General features: G+C 42.2%; 1 protein-coding gene across 1 annotated transcript in view; it reads left to right on the forward strand.

Moving 5' to 3' along the window:
* The first annotated feature begins 7,846 nt into the window (after positions 1-7,846).
* CDS2 (CDP-diacylglycerol synthase 2) overlaps positions 7,847-18,391 on the forward strand; it is a 54,460-nt gene continuing 43,915 nt past the window's right edge. The window contains exon 1 of the mRNA XM_060077923.1: positions 7,847-8,143. Within this exon, the coding sequence (XP_059933906.1) occupies positions 8,087-8,143 (57 nt within the window). The 5' untranslated portion in view covers positions 7,847-8,086. The remainder of the gene's footprint in view (positions 8,144-18,391) is intronic.

Raw genomic sequence — 18,391 nt, forward strand, 5'->3', positions numbered from 1 at the left:
CAGCTCTTAAACCTCCTCCGCCACATACACACCAAACTCGTATCACTTACTGTATGCAACTTTATAAGCTTTTTTATTTTCTCTACAAATATATTTTTTTAAAAAACGAATGAATTTATACCGTAGACACTTCTGCAAAGTACTTAATAAAGAATGTGTAATTTTATGCCAGGTACATGTTTTCTATATTAGCACCTCTTAAAAAGATGGCATAATATCCTACGTATGTAACCAATTTACAGAGTGCTTGTAATTTGGGCAACTCCTTGAAGTATTGCTGGATCGAAGAGCATACACATTAAAATTTTGATAAATGTTACTAATTGATTTCTAAAAGATTGCAATTTACATTTCAGCCAAAACTACGAGCATGCTCATTTCACCTAATTTTTCTTTCTATAAATATTAGCAATCTCGTTTTAAAATCTGTGCTCGTGTGGAAATTTCAGTTTGTGTATTAAAAGATTGGTGCAAGTTGGATATCGTTCATATAGTTCTTGACCGCTGTCTTATTGATTAAAAGAACTTCATATATTAATAATCTTCTTCTTATAAATATCCCCCCATTGTTTCTTTTTTGCTTTGTTTCTTTTTTGCTTTGTTTACAGCATTTCTCTTTAGTTGCTTCTAATATTTTACCTTGGTCTGTAGAATTCTTAATTTTTCTACCGTGTATCTTGGTGTGGATTTAGTTTTATTTTTCCTGTTCAGGGAATTTTGTATTCCTCAATCAGAAGATTCATGTATTTCATCAAGTCTAGAATATTGTCAACCATTATGCCTTCAAAAATTGCCTTTCCCTATTCTGTTCTCTCCCTCTAGCATTTTTTTTTAGCATTTTTTTTTTTTTTTTTGCGGTACGTGGGCCTCTCACCGCCGCGGAGCACAGGCTCCAGACGCACAGGCCCAGCGGCCATGGCTCATGGGCCCAGCTGCTCCGCAGCATGTGGGATCCTCCCAGACCGGGGCACGAACCCGCGTCCCCTGCATCGGCAGGCGGACTCCGAACCACTGAGCCACCAGGGAAGCCCCCCTCTAGCATTTTTATTAGGTGTATCTAGTTCACTGAATTTAAGGTACCTTCAATTGTAAGATGCCCCATTATTTTATGTAGCACAAGAAAATAAAATATAAAACTATCATATGATTTATCATTTGGAATGTCTATTTTGTAATTATCAAAAGGACTTTTAGACTTTTTTTTTTTTTTTTTTTTTTTTTTTGGCTGCGCTGGGTCTTCATTGCTATGCGCGGGCTTTCTATAGCTGTGGTGAGTGGGGGCTACTCTTGGTTGCAGTGTGTGGGCTTCTGATCGCGGTGGCTTCTCTCTTGTGGAGCATGGTCTCCAGGCATGCAGGCTTCAGTAGTTGCAGCATACGGGCCCTAGAGCACAAGCTCAGTAGTTGCGGCACGCGAGCCCTGGAGCGCAGGCTCAGTAGTTGTGGTACATGGGCTCAGTTGCTCTGTGGCATGTGGGATCTTCCCAGACGAGGGATTGAACCTGTGTCCCCTGCATTGGCAGGCGGATTCTTAACCACTGCGCCACCAGGGAAGTCCCAGGACTTTTAGACTTTTAAAAACATTTGTATATGTCACTCATGTGCATAATATGTACACACTATATATATATTGGTTAAAGCACTTTTAATATATCTTCACATTCAGTTTCTTACTCAGTTACTGATACTGCTGTTTTTCCATATATCATACTCTGTCGTCAAGGGTGTGGATGATGCAGAATTCTCAAGAGTGCTCCTCTATTGTCTCTGGAATTTCTTCCAAGTCTCTGCCACCCATTCGTAAATTTTGATACTAGCACTAACTTCCTTTATGTATAATCAACTATCCTTTTGCATACATCTTTATATCAAAACACAACGGTTTCATCTATTTGTAGGTATTTTCCTTTCCAGGTCCTTTTATTTTTATTTATTTATTTTTTAAAAATATTTATTTATTTATTCATTTATTTATGGCTGCGTTGGGTCTTTGTTGCCGTGCACAGGCTTTCTCTAGTTGCGGAGAGTGGGGGCTACTCTTCATTGTGGTGCTCAGGCTTCTCATTACAGTGGCTTCTCTTGTTGCAGAGCATGGGCTCTAGGCGTGTGGGCTTCAGTAGTTGTGACGCACAGGCTCAGTAGTGTGGCACACGGGCTTAGTTGCTCTGTGGCATGTGGGATCATCCCAGACCAGGGCTTGAACCCATGTCCCCTGCATTGGCAGTCAGATTCTTAACCACTGCACCACCAGGGAAGTCCCTCCAGGTCCTTTTAGTGTCTCAGTTCCTTTGCAAAATGTGGAATGTATTCATTCCAACAGTGAGAAACATTTGCTTCACTGATAACGAATGTATACTCTACTACTCTGTTTCTGTGCTTTCTGCTTACGTAATAACATTTTGGTTTAATGCCAAATCGAAGTGTTGATTTGAAGGTATTTTAAATGGCAATTAAACTCCACCCATGACTTAAGAATGGGTATGACCTGTGGTCAGGGAAGGCCTTCTGCAGAGGTAGCAGTTTACCAGAGAAACTAGCTGTTTGGAGAGTGGGAGAAAGTATTCTAGGCTGAAAGAATAACATGTTTAAAAAGGACAGCATGCTTAGAAAGTGTTCAGGTAGTAGTTTGTTTTAAAATTCAAAGCTTTTTTTATAAGTATTTTTCCCCTGTTTTATTGAGATGTAATTGACATACAATAGGACTCAAAGATTGATGTGTCCGGAACACACTGAACAATGGGGAGAGTGGTGCAAGGTGAGGTTGCAAAGAGAGGCAGGGCTGAGATCTTATAGCCCTTTACAAGCCCTCTATAAGTGAAAAGGAAAGTTATCAAAAGGTCTTTGGCGTGAGACAATTTCTGTTTTTTTTTAATTAATTAATTTATTTATGGCTGTGTTGGGTCTTTGTTGCTGCTCACGGACTTTCTCTAGTTGCGGAGAGTGGGGGCTACTCTTCATTGCCGTGCGCAGGTGTCTCATTGCAGTGGTTTCTCTTGTTGCGGAGCACGGGCTCTAGGCGAGCAGGCTTCAGTAGTTGTGGCATGCAGGCTCAGTAGTTGTGGCACGCGGGCTTAGTTGCTCTGCGGCATGTGGGATCTTCCCGGGCCAGGGATCGAACCTGTGTCCCCTGCATTGGCAGGTGTATTCTTATTCGCTGCGCCACCAGGGAAGTTCCCAATTTCTGTTTTAAGGGGATTACTTTAACAACTAGTAAAGGTGCTATTTCAATCAGTGAGAGAAAGAATGAATTAAATTATGACCAAACAATTCGTTAAACTTCTAGGAAAAAGTAAAGCTATAGACTCTTCCTAATAACTGTTTACTGAAATAATTTCCAGATAGATTAAATAATTAAAATTCAAATAAATGTAAACCCAATAAGAAATGGAAAAATATTTTGGTAAATATTTAAGAGATCTTGCTGTGGGCTTCTAAACATAAAAGGAAAAAAACCCATAAAACATCAGGAATGACTACATAAGTTTTAAAACTTCAGTGTGCCTAAAAACTTGTGTTGGTTAATATACTTTGTTTCCACAACAGAGAACCCAATTCAAGCTGAATAAAAGGGCACTTTATGTATCTAAACAAAATCCAGAGGTCCCTGGCTTCTAGTGCCTAAGGTCCAGTCTTAGTAAATGTATGAAAAATGGTTAGCATATTAATAAGCAAAGAAACATAAATTAAAGGGAGATAAAATTTTAATCTACCAAATTAATAAAAATTGTGTTAATACCCATTTCTTAGGAAGGATATAAGGAAGTGGGCACTTTCATGACTTGAAGATGAGAGTATAAATTGATATAATTTTTCCAGTGGGAATTTGGAAATGTGTATGAAAATCCTTGGAATCTTTTATTTAGTCTTTGACACAGAAATTCAATCTATAGGATTTTTTTTCCCAAAGAAGTAATCAGAGTTACTTACCAAGATGAGGCATATTTAAGAATGTTTCTTATAGAATTATTAACAATTCCCCTGAAATTGGAAATAATCTTCAGGTCTAACAATATGGTCTCTGTTAGGTAAATTATGGTAAATCTGTAAGATGGAATACTATAAAGCCTTTCAAGTACCATTCTCAAAGGGCATTTGATGTTAAAAAATCGGGTTATGAAACAGTATAAACAATAGTATCCCAACTTTCTAAAATTATTATATCTGAGTGTAAGTGCACATAAAATAGAATAAAAAGGCAATAATATGGATATTAACAGTAATTATCTATGGCTGATGCTACCACAAATGATCTTAATATTTTTCATTATGCTTTTCTGCATTTCCCACAATTTCTTCATCAAACATGTATTGTTGGTCAGAAAATGTTAATGCATGGTGGGAGAGAAAAAATGCTGTGAACTATTTAATATATTTCTGGCAAATTTCTTTTTTTTTTTTTGCTGTACGCGGGCCTCTCACTGCTGTGGCCTCTCCCGTTGCGGAGCCTGCCTCTCCCGTTGCGGAGCACAGGCTCCGGACGCACAGGCTCCGCGGCCATGGCTCGCAGGCCCAGCCGCTCCGCGGCATGTGGGATCTTCCGGGATCGGGGCACGAACCCGTGTCCCCTGCATCGGCAGGTGGACTCTCAACCACTGCGCCACCAGGGAAGCCCTCTGGCAAATTTCTTTACAAGGTGATATCACATATTAAACTGAGTCTCATTCCTGGCTGTACATTAGACTCATCTGGAGAGCTTAACAAACCGAAAGAAATAAGCCTATTTCCTCTAGGTTCCATCTCTAGAGATTCTTATTTAGTTGGTCTAGGATGGGCCCTCCATTGGCATTTTTAGAAGCTCCCCAGGTAATTCTAATAAATAATTAGGACTGAAAAGTACTGTTTCAGCATGTGTGATCAATTGATGAATATTTATGCTTAAAGCCACCTGCACCTCCATATAGACTATTGGTTTGAAAAAGTAAGACCTATGCTTTGTCAGAGAGAAGACTGAAATTATAGTTTAGATGGGCTGTCTAATAATCTAATAGGTCTACAAGTTTGTGGGAATGCAGGATTTGCATTTTTGAAACTTTAAGATGTTAGACAGTTCTGCCTAGCCCATTCTCAATTCCATTTTGCATGTCATCTCATTAAACTGAATAAGAAGTTTTAGCTTTCTGAGAACACTTGTCAAGATAAGATCTAGAAAGGCAATATGAAGGACAAGAAAAAGACTAGATCAAGTCTGTTTTTGTTTATGGACAATTTTTTAAAAAATGTATTGTTTAAATAATTCATTTATTGACAGTTCTTCCCCTCTAAGAGAGGAAAAACACTATTCGGGGAACTGAAGAATTTTCTTGTCACTTGTACCAATGCAGTTTTCAAATCATCAAGAAGGTGGGAGGTGTTTTTCTTATAGAATGATAATAATTATAGCAATACCTGCCCACTTATGCTGAGCTTGCAGTCAGCCTGCACACTCTGGGGGACTAAAAATCTCATGCTAGTTACCTATACTAATCTAAAGTATAGGTATAGGAGTGCAATAGAAAGAGTGCAATGAAAAGAATCACCATATACAAGATATGTCACAAGCCTGGAAGAAAGGGCCCTAGAGGAAAGAGCTATTATGAAGTATTCTATTATTATGAGGTATTTCTATTGAAGGGAAAAATCAGGGGTAGAGGAGGAGGTGTAACGTAATGTAAAAGAACAAAATTCTTCTTTGGGCTGGAGGTGAGAGAAATTTTTTACTTTTAATTTCTTCCTACAGTTGAGGGAGAGGCTCTAAAGCTTGCCTAAATACCTGTTAACATGACTTCCAGAGGTCTAAATATCTGATCCCTGTTTACCACAGTACTGACTTCAGAATTGTACCTGGTCTGAGCTCCATTAGCTTGGGAGGGCTGAGTATGACAGATAAGAAGTTTGTTCGGGCCAAACTGTAGGGAGTTATCTACCCTAGTAATTATACTGTGCGTTCTGAAACTCTGATCTACGTGCACTGGTTCTCCAGTTAGGCTGTTTCAAAGCAAACAGCTGAGGTTCCAGGAGGACTGATGTGATGCTTACTCGGATGTGACCTTTCACAATTATGTTCCATAAAGGTGAGAATCTGGTTACTAACACTTCCACCTGTCTTAAAGGATGACATGTGACTGTCTTTGTGTTGACATCCTTCTAGATCCTTTAGATAATAAACCTTGCTTAATTTACCCAAGAAGTGTCTGGTCTTTAGTTCAAGAATTGATCACTGACATTAGTCAAAATGGTGGTCACACAGTCTCCAACAGATTAAAATAGTTTTAAAATTACCATCAGCATGTTATTTACTTTTTAAAAATAATTTATTTTTTACTTTTAAAAAATATTTATTTATTTATTTTGGCTGGGCCGGTCTTAGTTGCAGCACGCGGGATCTTCATTGCGGCATGCGGGATCTTCATTGCGGCATGCAGGCTCATAGTTGCGGCGTGCAGACTTCTTAGTTGCGGCATGCATGCAGTATCTAGTTCCCCACCAGGGATGGAACCCGGGTTCCCTGCATTGGGAGCTGGAGTCTTACCCACTGGACCACCAGGGAAGTCCCATGTTATTTACTTTTATAAATAAGATTAAAACAAAAGACAAAATAAAACAAAAGAGCACAGCTTTCTCTAAATAAATTATGGCCTGAAGGGAGTGGTCTGTTTCTCTAAAAAAACCAAGTATTTGTGCGTTAATAGGGAACAAAGCATACCCTGAGTTCAGTGTTCCTCTATACCTATTTTACTGTCACTTTGAAGCAGTGTTATAGGCACTTGGGAATATACTTTTATAGAAATCAAGAAAATATAACACCCTTTTCAGAATTCTCACTACTTTCCCCAAACTTCACAGTTCAGGTCAAAATTACTAACACAAAATTGCAACTCCTATGTGTGCAAATTTCTCTCCTTGTTAAACTACAATATGCTTAAGGGAAGGGGCCCCATTTTATACTTGTTTTACATCACTTAAAGGCAGCCAACAGGAACTGCTGAAGGCAATGCTGAGCAACACAGACATTAACAATGAATTTAGGAAGACCAGGAGTATGTTAAAGAGGACGTTGGTAACAGATCTGTGTTCGTATTCTTAGTGGGCACTTTCTAGCCGTGAGAACTTGGTTAAATCATTTTCTTTCAGGAGAAACTTTAAATCTATTAAATGGGTACTTGGGATGCGTCAGGTACATAGGAGATTGGGCTGTGAACAAAGCAGGCAGCATTCCTGTCCAAAAATATCCTTCAATAGTCCAGAAGAGAGAAAAGAAAGCTGAATAATCGTGGAAGACCCTAGCTGCAAAATGAAAATCACATCCACTTCCAAGCGTTGTACAGATTAAATGAGATACATTAAAGAGATTACATAGTTCAGTACCCAGCACATAATTAACGCTCACTAAATAGAAGATAACTTGGCAAAGCAACGCAGACTTAAGTTTGGCTTTCACTTCCTTATCACGTAATCTCCTCCTTTTACACAGGTGCGTTCTCCAGGCCTTTCCGCTCAGGGCCTAACAAGCGTCTACTTATCAGTGAGAGGGAAGAGCCCTGGCTATTGAAGACAAGAAGCCGAAGGCAGCGAGCACTAGGCCGGCTAGAGCCTCGGGGCTGCAGCCCATGGCCCCCAGCAACCTGTTATCTCTAAGACCCCGGGCTCCAGCTCCCGAGCTCCCATTGACTAGTCTCCCTCAGAAACACACGCCTTTTCCAGCCCTCTCATGCAGCTATCCAATGCACGCCTCTCCGCTCCTCTCCGCTCGCCCCGCCTCCGCCCCGCCTCCTTGACGGGTTCGCGCCATTGGTGTATCTCCGGGGCTGTGATGGCAGCGGTGCGCGTGCGCGCTCGTTCGGGGCCCTCCCGAGAAAAGGAGTTGGTAGGCCTGGGCTGGAGGAGGCTGGTCGTGCTCTGCCCGGGTGAAAGGGCGGTGGCTGCACCGGGCGGGGCCAAGTTTCAGGGCTGGCGGCCGGGCTGCGGTGGCGCCAGGAGCCGCTGCGAAGCTGCGCGCTGCTTAGGCGACGCGGGGCCGGCCGAGCAGAGTACGCGCGTGCCCGCGCTGAGCTGCCGGCCCCGGCGGCTGCGCCACTCGGCCGCAGCGACGAAGCGCTGGTGTTTCCAGCATGACGGAGCTAAGGCAGAGGATGGCCCGCGAGCCGGACGCACCGCCTGAGGACAAGGTAGCGGCAGCATCGGGTGGGCGCGGCCGGGGCAGCGGAGTCCCCCGGAGGTTCGTGCGGGGGTGCGCGCAGAGGGGTCGTCTTGCCATCTGACTCTTCTGCGCAGCCGTCGGCGGCCCCGGGCCTGGTCGGCGGGAAGGGTCCTCGGGTGCTGGGCCCCGCGGAGCTCGCGGCAGGGTTCAGCAGGTCGGGGTCCCGGGGACATGGCTCTGGGGTCCAGTTGGGTGTGGTATCTCCGGGGCGCAGGAAGGAGAGCGCGGGGGTTGCGCATGTCCGCAGCCCTCGCAGGGCTGGTTGCGGGGACCTACGCCAATCCCCCTCCCCGAGGCCTTCCTGGGTGTGAAGACGTCGAGACCCCGGAAAGACTCCTCTGAGCGTGACTTAGCCTCTCTGATCTTTAAAATGTTATTTGGGGGCTGGAGGTGTAACAAGACAAGGCCATGTGATTTGCCTGTTAGGAGATTTAAACCCCTTTTCGAAAGTTAAATCTGTTGGCTTTAAGCAGAGTAGTCTCTTAATTCATGTAGTCAGCAGGTGTTGGAAGGTATATTCCCCAAAGATGGGCTTGTTTCCTGCTTCAGATGTGGGCGTTGATGGGGTAGAGAAGGAGGGTAGAACAGAGGCCATCTTGGCAGGGACGTAGTTGGTTGGGGTTGAGAGATGAGGGGAGTAGACTTAATTGGTTGAAGTGAAAGGTTTGTGTAAGGGAGTTGAGGAAGGTGAGGAGTCATTATGTTACTGTGGGCGTTGAATGACAGCATAAACTTAGTGGTAGTATTTCGAGCCTGGAGTTAGCAGTGGTCAGGAGCAGTGTTATTTGGTAAACTGATCTGACAGTGATGTGTAGACTGGACTGAGGGAGCATGGACCAGAATGAAGCAGACTGGCTGACTCGCGGGTTGCCAACAGGTGACCTGCAGTTGTTTTCTTTGGTCCCTGTGTTGCTTTAAAAACCAGAATATTTCTCCCAACAATCTGAATTTATTGCCTGTTTTGGATCATTGGAAGATCTGCCATCACATTCCCACCTGATTAACGTTTGGCTGGAACTGAGGAACAGCTGTTCCCACCAATCCCTGTTGCTCTACACCAGGCCCACAGCACCCATTTATGTAGCTTTCCGTTTTTGGTAACTGGAGGAAAGGAACATTAGGGAGGTATCAGGAAGGAAGAAGGCACAAGATTAGGTGTCAGGGTGTCAACAGCAGTTATACTGGAAGGAATGTTTCGGGTGAAAGAGAATGGGATTTTAAACAATTTTTTTGGTTATGACAGTGGATCACCCAAGGAGAACTCTCCATACTGATTTTTACAATACGTTTTGGAGAAAATTTAGGGCTTGGGTGCAAGTTGAGGAGTCGCTTACAGAGACAAGTTACTTTGAAGTTTCTAATCTTCCCATTAAATACTCTAGCTGGGCCTGGAAGAGCTTTGTGGCCACACTGCATATGCCTTTTGGGGAGTTTACAGATATTTGGAGGCCGTGTAGCCCTGTTTAAGGGTGAGAGATCAGACTTGATGTTAATGGGACTTTGTGGTTTTAGAAGGTGTGAGAAGAGGTAGAAAAAAAGAAGGCATGATACCTAATGGGTTGTATTTTTGAAAAGCTATTTGTAATAATTAGACTTACTCAGTGGTAAAGACAAGCAAAGCCACAGACCCAGAAACCATGACGTTATGAGGTGAAACAAAGTTTCTACCCTCCCCACCTAACTACGTGGATCCATCTCCCAGACAAAAGCGCCAGTTGATTCTTAAGTACTTTCCCATCCCCTGGTGCAGGTAGGGAGGATATGAGGAACTATCCAGCTAAAGGTACCTTAATTTTTTACAATTGCACTTAAACTGCTTCTATGATGACAGAATGCCTGGGGCTTAGAGGTTCACTAAGTGCTTGTTGCTCCACAAACACAGCACCTACTTGCCTTCTGTTAAAAGCCTAATGTAGTCCATTAGCCCAGAACAAGACAGTTGCTCCATTGCTCAATATTTCTGATTATCATGCATGGGATTTCAAACTTCCATGATTCTGGCTTTGCTGATATTCTTGGGTTAAAATTTAGGAAAATTAGAAATAATAAAACAAGGATATCTTTTTAGGGAAATAAATGGTGAAATGGGAACTTTCTTATTTCATAGTAGAAGAATTCAGAAAACAGTATTAGGTCAATTCATTAAAAGAACTGGAACAAATTTGAAAGATTTAAAAAAATGTTTCAGTTGCTTAACTGTTGTGGCAAAGTGTCTTATAAATAAGCAGACAAAATAATCTGGGGAATGTGTTTATTTTAAAAGTCAGAAGGTATTTTGTTATATTTAGCATCCTGGAATGGAATTGTCAAAGCCAATTGCTAATAAAGGAAACGTTTTCCTCTGGGAACCGTGCTTATAATTTTAAATTCCCAAAGCACAGTATTGTTGCCAAACTAAGAAACTTGGAATTTAAGCTTTGGAAGTGGTCTTCCTCCCAACGATCCATGTTTTTCCAGTGGTGCTTAGGAAAGACAAGAATGAAATGTGGGCCAAAAGATTGGCATCTTAAAATTTATGATTGGGTTGGCATTTCAGGAGACTTTGAATGCATCTAGGAAACTTTTGAAATGACTCTCCTAACTAATTTCACAGTGCAAATAATCACCCTTTAAACTATTTGAAAAAAATGTGCATCACTATTTCTGATTTGTGCACTCTGCTCTTTCCTGGGATCCACACAGGTGAAGTGTATTGAATTCGTTAGTTTAGCAGAGAGCTTGCTGAGTAACTCTCCTGCACACAGCTTCTTAACCTGCTCCCTGTGCTGTGACAGCCTCCCCAGCCTTCCTGACTGGTGCTGGAGGCTGCTGGGGGTGACAGAGCACAGCCTTTCACTTACAGACTGCCTCTGGTTTGGAAAAGAGACTCTTGACTGTTAATTTTGCCAGGCTTTCCTTGGAAGAATACTGATTTGTTCCTGGGGTTGGGCTGAGTTCCTGCCTTCCAGGCCTTGCCACGCAGTGGTTGCTTTGTTGGGGCAGTGGTGTGGCGCCAACCAGGGCAGACCTGGTCCCCATTAGGCAGCTTGCCCTGCCAGTCCATGATCTTTGTTCTTGTGCTGTTTGCCTCATCAGTGGGGATGGCATAGGGCCCACTCAGTTGAGTGACCTTTTAAAGAAAGTTAAACTTTATGTTATTTTGACTAGACAGTGGTTACGTGGTTCAGAATTTGAAAGGTGCAGAGTGTACACTGTGAACGCCTCCTTGCTGCCTCCCTGGTTCTCCTCCCCAGCAGCAGCACACCCCTGCCAGGGTGCTCACGAGCACCTGCTGCTGGTGCGAAAGGACCTGAACTGTCCTTTGGATTTGTTGCCCTTTGGCAGCAGCTCTTTTATATTAGAGTCACCACAGGGCCAGCCTGGGGCTTCTCTGGGAAGACTTTGCTGCGTTTTTGAAAGAGCCCTTGAGACCTGGGATTTACTGGCAACATTCTCTGCTCTTGGGTGAGATGTTGAGAGGATATCTGTCACTGACCTGGATCCCTCAGTGGACGACTCTCGGAGCCTTGTCCCCACAGTCTGTGTCCTGCTAGTCCTGTGGTTTTGGTGATCTGCAGGAAATTCCTAGGTATACGTCCCTCAGTCAACACAGACTTAGTTTGTCTCAAATTGGACTTTTCTCGTTTTAGACGTTGACCTTCCTCCTCCCGTCTGCTCTGCTCCAGCTTGAAATCCATTAGTCCCTGTGCCTCTGCTCCCTCATCCAGTCCAGGTCACAGGTTCTCATCAGATAACACCTGGATTCCTTATCTGTTGCTTTGGCGTATTTCAGATAGTTCAGGACTTGATGCCTGAACTGTTATAAATCCTAATTGAGCTCCCTCCCTTCAGGATTTGTTCTCAGCCCCTTCTAGTCTACCTGATCTTTCTTTGTACAGTTCTGAAACTATACCCTATGAGTTACAGAAGGGAAAAACATTTTTAGCCCCTGTTTCAGATCTCTTAAATTTGGTCCTTTATGGCCTTGTTTCTTAACCAGCCCCTTTTCCTGCTTGGAGCCTCTGTGACGTGGATCTTGGCTCTTGCTATTTCCAACCCTAGGAAGTGTGCTCATTTTCTGTCACCCCTCTTTCCACCTCTACCTATTTAAGTCCTATTTTCTCAAAGTCCATTTTAGATCTTCCCCATTTCAATACTTCATCAGGCATGTATGTATTGTAGAAATCACAAGAATGTGTGCAAATGAGAATGAAAACCACCTACAATCCCATCATTCAGAGAAACAACCATTGTTCAAATGCATATCCCTCCTGTGTAGATTGCTACATGGCTGTAATGCTACCATGCATGGTCTGATAGCTTGCCTTTTTTTTTTTAATTGAAATATAGTTGATTTACAATGTTCTGTTAGTTTCAGGTATACAGCAAAGTGATTCATATATCTATACTGTTATCTTTTTTTTAAATTAATTTATTTTTATTATTTGGCTGTGTTGGGTCTTTGTTGCTGCATGCGGGCTTTCTACTAGCTGTGATGAGCGGGGGCTACTCTTTGTTGTGGTGCGTGGGCTTCCAATTGCAGTGGCTTCTCGTTGTGGAGCACGGGCTCTAGGTACACGGGCTTCAGTAGCTGTAGCGCACGGGCTCAGTAGTTGTGGCTTGTGGGCTCTAGAGCGCAGGCTCAATAGTTGTGGCACACGGGCTTAGTTGCTCTGCCGCATGTGGGATCTTTCCGGACCAGGGCTCGAACCCGTGTCCCCTGCATTGGCAGGCAGATTCTTAGCCACTGCACCACCAGGGAAGTCCCTATGTATTTTTTACATTCTTTTCCATTATAGGTTATTAGAAAATATGAAATAGAGTTCCCTGTGCTATACAGTAGGTCCTTGTTGTTTATTTTATATATGGTAGTGTATATCTGTTAATCCCAAACTCCTAATTTAGCCTTCCTCTCCTCTCTTCCCCTTTGGTAACCATAAGTTTGTTTTCTGTGTCTGTGAGTCAGTTTCTGCTTTGTAAATAAGTTCATTTATATTATTTATATTATTTTTTTAGATTTCACATATAAGTGATACCATACGAAATTTGTTTTTCTTTTTTTGACTTATTCACTTAGTATGATAATCTTTCGGTCCATCCATGTTGTTGAAAATGGCATTATTTCATTCTTTTTTATGGCTGATTAATATTCCATTGTATATACATACCACATCTTCTTTATCCATTCATCTCTCAATGGACATTTAGGTTGCTTCCATGTCTTGGCTATTGTAAATAGTGCTGCAGTGAACATTGGGGTGCATGTATCTTTTCGAGTTAGAGTTTTTGTCTTTTCCAGATATATGCCCAGGAGTGGGATTGCTGGATAATATGGTAACTCTGTTTTTAGTTTTTTAAGGAACCTCTGTACTGTTCTCCAAAGTGGCTGTATCGATTTACATTCCCACCAACAATACAAGAGGGTTCCCTTTAATCCACACCCTCTCCAGCATTTGTTGCTTGTAGATTTTCTGATGATGCCCATTCTAACTGGTGTGAGATGATACCTCATTGTAGTTTTGATTTGCATTTCTCTAATAATTAGCGATGTTGAGCATCTTTTCATGTGCCTGTTGGCCATCTGTATGTGTTCTTTGGAGAAATGTCTGTTTAGGTCTTCTGCCCATTTTTTGATTGGGTTGTTTTTTTGATATTGAGCTGTATGAGCTGTTTGTATATTTTGGAAATTAAGCCCTTGTCAGTTGCATCGTTTGCAAATATTTGCAAATATTTTCTCTCATTCTGTAGGTTGTCTTTTCATTCTGTTTATGGTTTCCTTTGCTGTGCAAAAGCTTATACCTTTGACTAGGTTCCATTTGTTTATTTTTGCTTTTATTTCTTGCCTTGAGAGACTGAAGAGTTTGAGAAGGATGGGTGTTATCTCTTCTCTGAATGTGTGATAGAATTCACCTGTGAAGCCATCTGGTCCTGGACTTTTGTTGGAAGATTTTTAATCACAGTTTCAATTTCATTACTTGTAATTGGTCTGTTCACATTTTCTATTTCTTCCTGGTTCAGTCTTGGCAGGTTATACCTTTCTAAGAATTTGTCCATTTCTTCCAGGTTGTCCATTTTATTGGCATAGAGTTGGTTGTAGTCGTCTCTTAGGATGCTTTGTATTTCTGCGGTGTCTGTTGTAACTTCTCCTTTTTCATTTCTAATTTTATTGATTTGAGTCCTCTCCCTCTTTTTCTTGATGAGTTTGGCTAAAGGTTTATCAATTTTATCTACTCAAAGAACCAGCTTTTAGTTTTATTGATCTTTCCTGTTGTTTTCTCTGTTTCTATTTCATTTATTTCTGCTTTGATCTTTATGATTTCTTTCTTTCTACTAACATTGGGTTTTGTTTGTTCTTCTTTCTCTAGTTCCTTTTGGTATAAGGTTAGATTGTTTATTTGAGATTTTTCTTGTTTCTTGAGGTAGGCTTGTTTTGCTATAAACTTCCCTCTTAGAACTGCTTTTGCTGCATCCCATAGGTTATGGATTGTCGTGGTGTCATTGTAATTTGTCTCTAGGTATTTTTTGATTTGCTCTTTGATTTCTTCGGTGATTTCTTGGTTATTTAATAACGTATTGTTTAGCCTCCATGTGTTTGTGTTTTTTACGTTTTTTCCCCTGTAATTGATTTCTAATCTCATAGCGTTGTGGTCGGAAAAGATGCTCGATATGATTTCAATTTTCTTAAATGTACCGAGGCTTGATTTGTGACCCTAGATGTGATCTATCCTGCAGAATGTTCTGTGTGCACTTGAGAAGAAAGTGTAATCTGCTATTTTTGGATGGAATGTCCTATAAATATCAAATAAATTTATCTGGTCTATCGTGTAATTAATTTTATTTATTTTTATTTTATTTTATTTATTTATTTTTGGCTGCATTGGGTCTTTGTTGCTGCGTGCGAGCTTTCTCTAGTTGTGGCGAGGGGGGCTACTCTTCGTTGTGGCGCGTGGGCTTCTCATTGCGGTGGCTTCTCTTGTTGCAGATCATGGGCTCTAGGCACGCGGGCTTCAGTAGTTGTGGCATGTGACTTAGTAGTTGTGGCTCTCAGGCTCTAGAGCACAGGCTCAGTATTTGTGGCACACGAACTTAGTTGCTCCGTGGCATGTGGGATCTTCCTGGACCAGGCCTCCACCCCGTGTTCCCTGCATTGGCAGGTGGATTCTTAACCACTGCACCACCAGGGAAGCCCTATTGTGTCATTTAAAGCTTGTGTTTCCTTATTATTTTTCTGTGTGTATGACCTGTCCATTGGTGTAATTGAGGTGTTAAAGTCCCCCACTACTACTGTGTTACTGTTGATTTCCTCTTTTATAGCTGTTAGCAGTTGCCTTATTTAGTGAGTTACTTCTATGTTGGGTGCATATATATTTATAATTGTTATATCTCCTTCTTGGATTGATCCCTTGATCATTATGTAGTGTGCTTCCTTGTCTCTTGTAACATTCTTTATTTTAAAGTCTATTTTATCTCATATGAGTATTGCTACTCTAGCTTCCTTTTGATTTCCAATTGCATGGAATATCTTCTTCCATTCCTTCGCTTTCAGTCCTTATGTGTCGCTAAGGTCTGAAGTGGGTCTCTTGTAGACAGCATATATATGGGTCTTGTTTTTGTATCCATTCAGCAATCCTGTGTCTTTTGGTTGGAGCATTTAATCCATTCACGTTAAAGGTAATTATTGATATGTATTTTCCTGTGACCATTTTCCTAATTGTTTTGAGTTTGTTTTTGTAGGTCCTTTTCTTCTCTTGTGTTTCCCACTTAGAGAAGTTCCTTTAGCATTTGTTGTAGAGCTGGTTTGGTGGTGCTGATTTCTCTTAGCTTTTGCTTCTCTGTAAAGCTTTTGATTTCTCCATCGAATCTGAATGAGATCCTTGCTGGGTAGAGTAATCTTGGTTGTAGGTTCTTCTCTTTCATCACTTTAAGTATATCATGCCACTCTCTTCTGGCTTGTAGAGTTTCTGTTGAGAAATCAGGTAATTTTATGGGAGTTCCCTTGTATGTTATTTGTCGGTTTTCCCTTGCTGCTTTTAATAATTTTTTTTTGTCTTTAATTTTTGCCAATGTGATTACCATGTGTTTTGGAGTGTTTCTCCTTGGGTTTATCCTGTATGGGACTCTCTACGCTTCCTGGATTTGGGTGGCTGTTTCGAGTATAATCTGTTCAAATATTTTCTCTGGTCCTTTCTCTCTCTCTTCTCCTTCTGGGACCCCTATAATGCAAATGTTGTTGCGTTTAATGTTGTCCCAGAGGTCTCTTAGGCTGTCTTCATTTCTTTTCATTCTTTTTTCTTTATTCTGTTCCGCAGCAGTGAATTACACCATTCTGTCTTCCAGGTCACTTATCTTTCTTCTGCCTCAGTTATTCTGCTATTTATTCCTTCTAGTATAGTTTTCATTTCAGTTATTGTATTGCTCATCTCTGTCTGGTTGTTCTTTAATTCTTCTAGGTCCTTATTAAACATTTCTTGCATCTTCTCGATCTTTTCCTCCATTCTTTTTCCGAGGTCCTGGATCATCTTCCCTATCATTATTCTGAATTCTTTTTCTAGAAGGTTGCCTATCTGCACTTCATTTAGTGGTTTTTCTGGGGTTTTATCTTGTTCCTTCATCTGGTTCACAGCCCTCTGCCTTTTCATCTTGTCTGTCTTTCTGTGAATGTGGTTTTTGTTTCACAGGCTGCAGGATTGTAGTTCTTCTTGCTTCTGCCGTCTCTGTGTTTGTTCTTTAATTCTTCTAGGTCTTTGTTAAACATTTCTTGCATCTTCTTTTTTTGTTTTTTGGTTTTTTTTTTTGCTGTACGCGGGCCTCTCACTGTTGTGGCCTCTCCCATTGTGGAGCACAGGCTCCAGACGCGCAGGCTCAGCGGCCATGGCTCATGGGCCCAGCCGCTCCATGGCATGTGGGATCTTCCTGGACCAGGGCACGAACTCATGTCCCCGGCATCGGCAGGCGGACTCTCAAGCACTGCGCCACCAGGGAAGCCCTCTTGTATCTTCTTGATCTTTGCCTCCATTCTTTTCCCAAGGTCCTGGATCATCTTCACTGTCATTATTCTGAATTCTTTTTCTGGAAGGTTGCCTATTTCCACTTCATTTAGTTGTTTTTTGGGGGGATTATCTTGTTCCTTCATCTGGTACAAAGTCCTCTGCATTTTCATTTCGTCTGTCTTTCTGTGAATATGGTTTTCCTTCCACAGGCTGCAGAATTGTAGTTCTTCTTGCTTCTGTTGTCTGCTCTCTGGTGGATGAGGCTAACTAAGAGGCTTGCGCAGGCTTCCTGATGGGAGGGACTGGTGGTGAGTAGAGCTGGGTGGTTGGTTGGCAGAGCTCAGTAAAACTTTAATCTGCTTCTGTGCTCATGGTTGTTTGGCCTGAGGTGACCCAACACTGGAGCCTACCTGGCTCTTTGGTGGGGCTACTGGGAGGGCTCACGTGAAGGAGTACTTCCCAGAACTTCTGCTTCCAGTGTCCTTATCCCCGTGGTGAGCCACAGCCACCCCCTGCCTCTGCAGGAGACCCTCCAGTACTAGCAGGTGGGTCTAGTTCTGTCTCCTATGGGGTCACTGCTCCTTCTCCTGGGTCCCAATGCACACACTGCTTTGTGTGTGCCCTCCAAGAGTGGAGTCTCTGTTTACCCCAGTCCTGTCAATGTCCTGCAGTCAAATCTCGCTAGCTTTCAAAGTCTGAGTCTCTAGGAATGCCTCCTCCCATTGCTGGACCCCCAGGTTGGGTAGCCTGATGGGGGGTTCAGAACCTTCACTCCAGTGGGTGGACTTCTGTGGTATAAGTGTTCTCCAGTTTGTGAGTCACCCACCCAGCAGTTATAGGATTTGATTTTATTGTGATTGCACCCCTCCTACCATCTCATTGTGGCTTCTCCTTTGTCTTTGGATGTGGGTTATCTTTTTTGGTGTGTTCCAATGTCTTCTTGTCATTGATTGTTCAGCAGTTAGTTGTGATTCCGGTGCTCTCTCAAGAGGGAGTGATCCCATGACGTTTTTACAGAACTAGAACAGAATAATCCTAAAATTTGTATGGAACCGAACAGGACCCAGAATTGCCAAAGCAATCCTGGAGAAAAAGAACAAAGTTGGAGACATAACCCTCCCAGACTTCAGACAATACTAGAAAGCTACCGTAACCAAAACAGTGTGGTATTGGCACAAAACAGATATATAGATCAGTGGAACAGAATAGAGAGCCCAGAAATAAACCCACACACCTACAGTCAATTA

This window comes from Mesoplodon densirostris, chromosome 16, assembly GCF_025265405.1.
Source record: "Mesoplodon densirostris isolate mMesDen1 chromosome 16, mMesDen1 primary haplotype, whole genome shotgun sequence".
Lineage (NCBI taxonomy): Eukaryota > Metazoa > Chordata > Mammalia > Artiodactyla > Ziphiidae > Mesoplodon > Mesoplodon densirostris.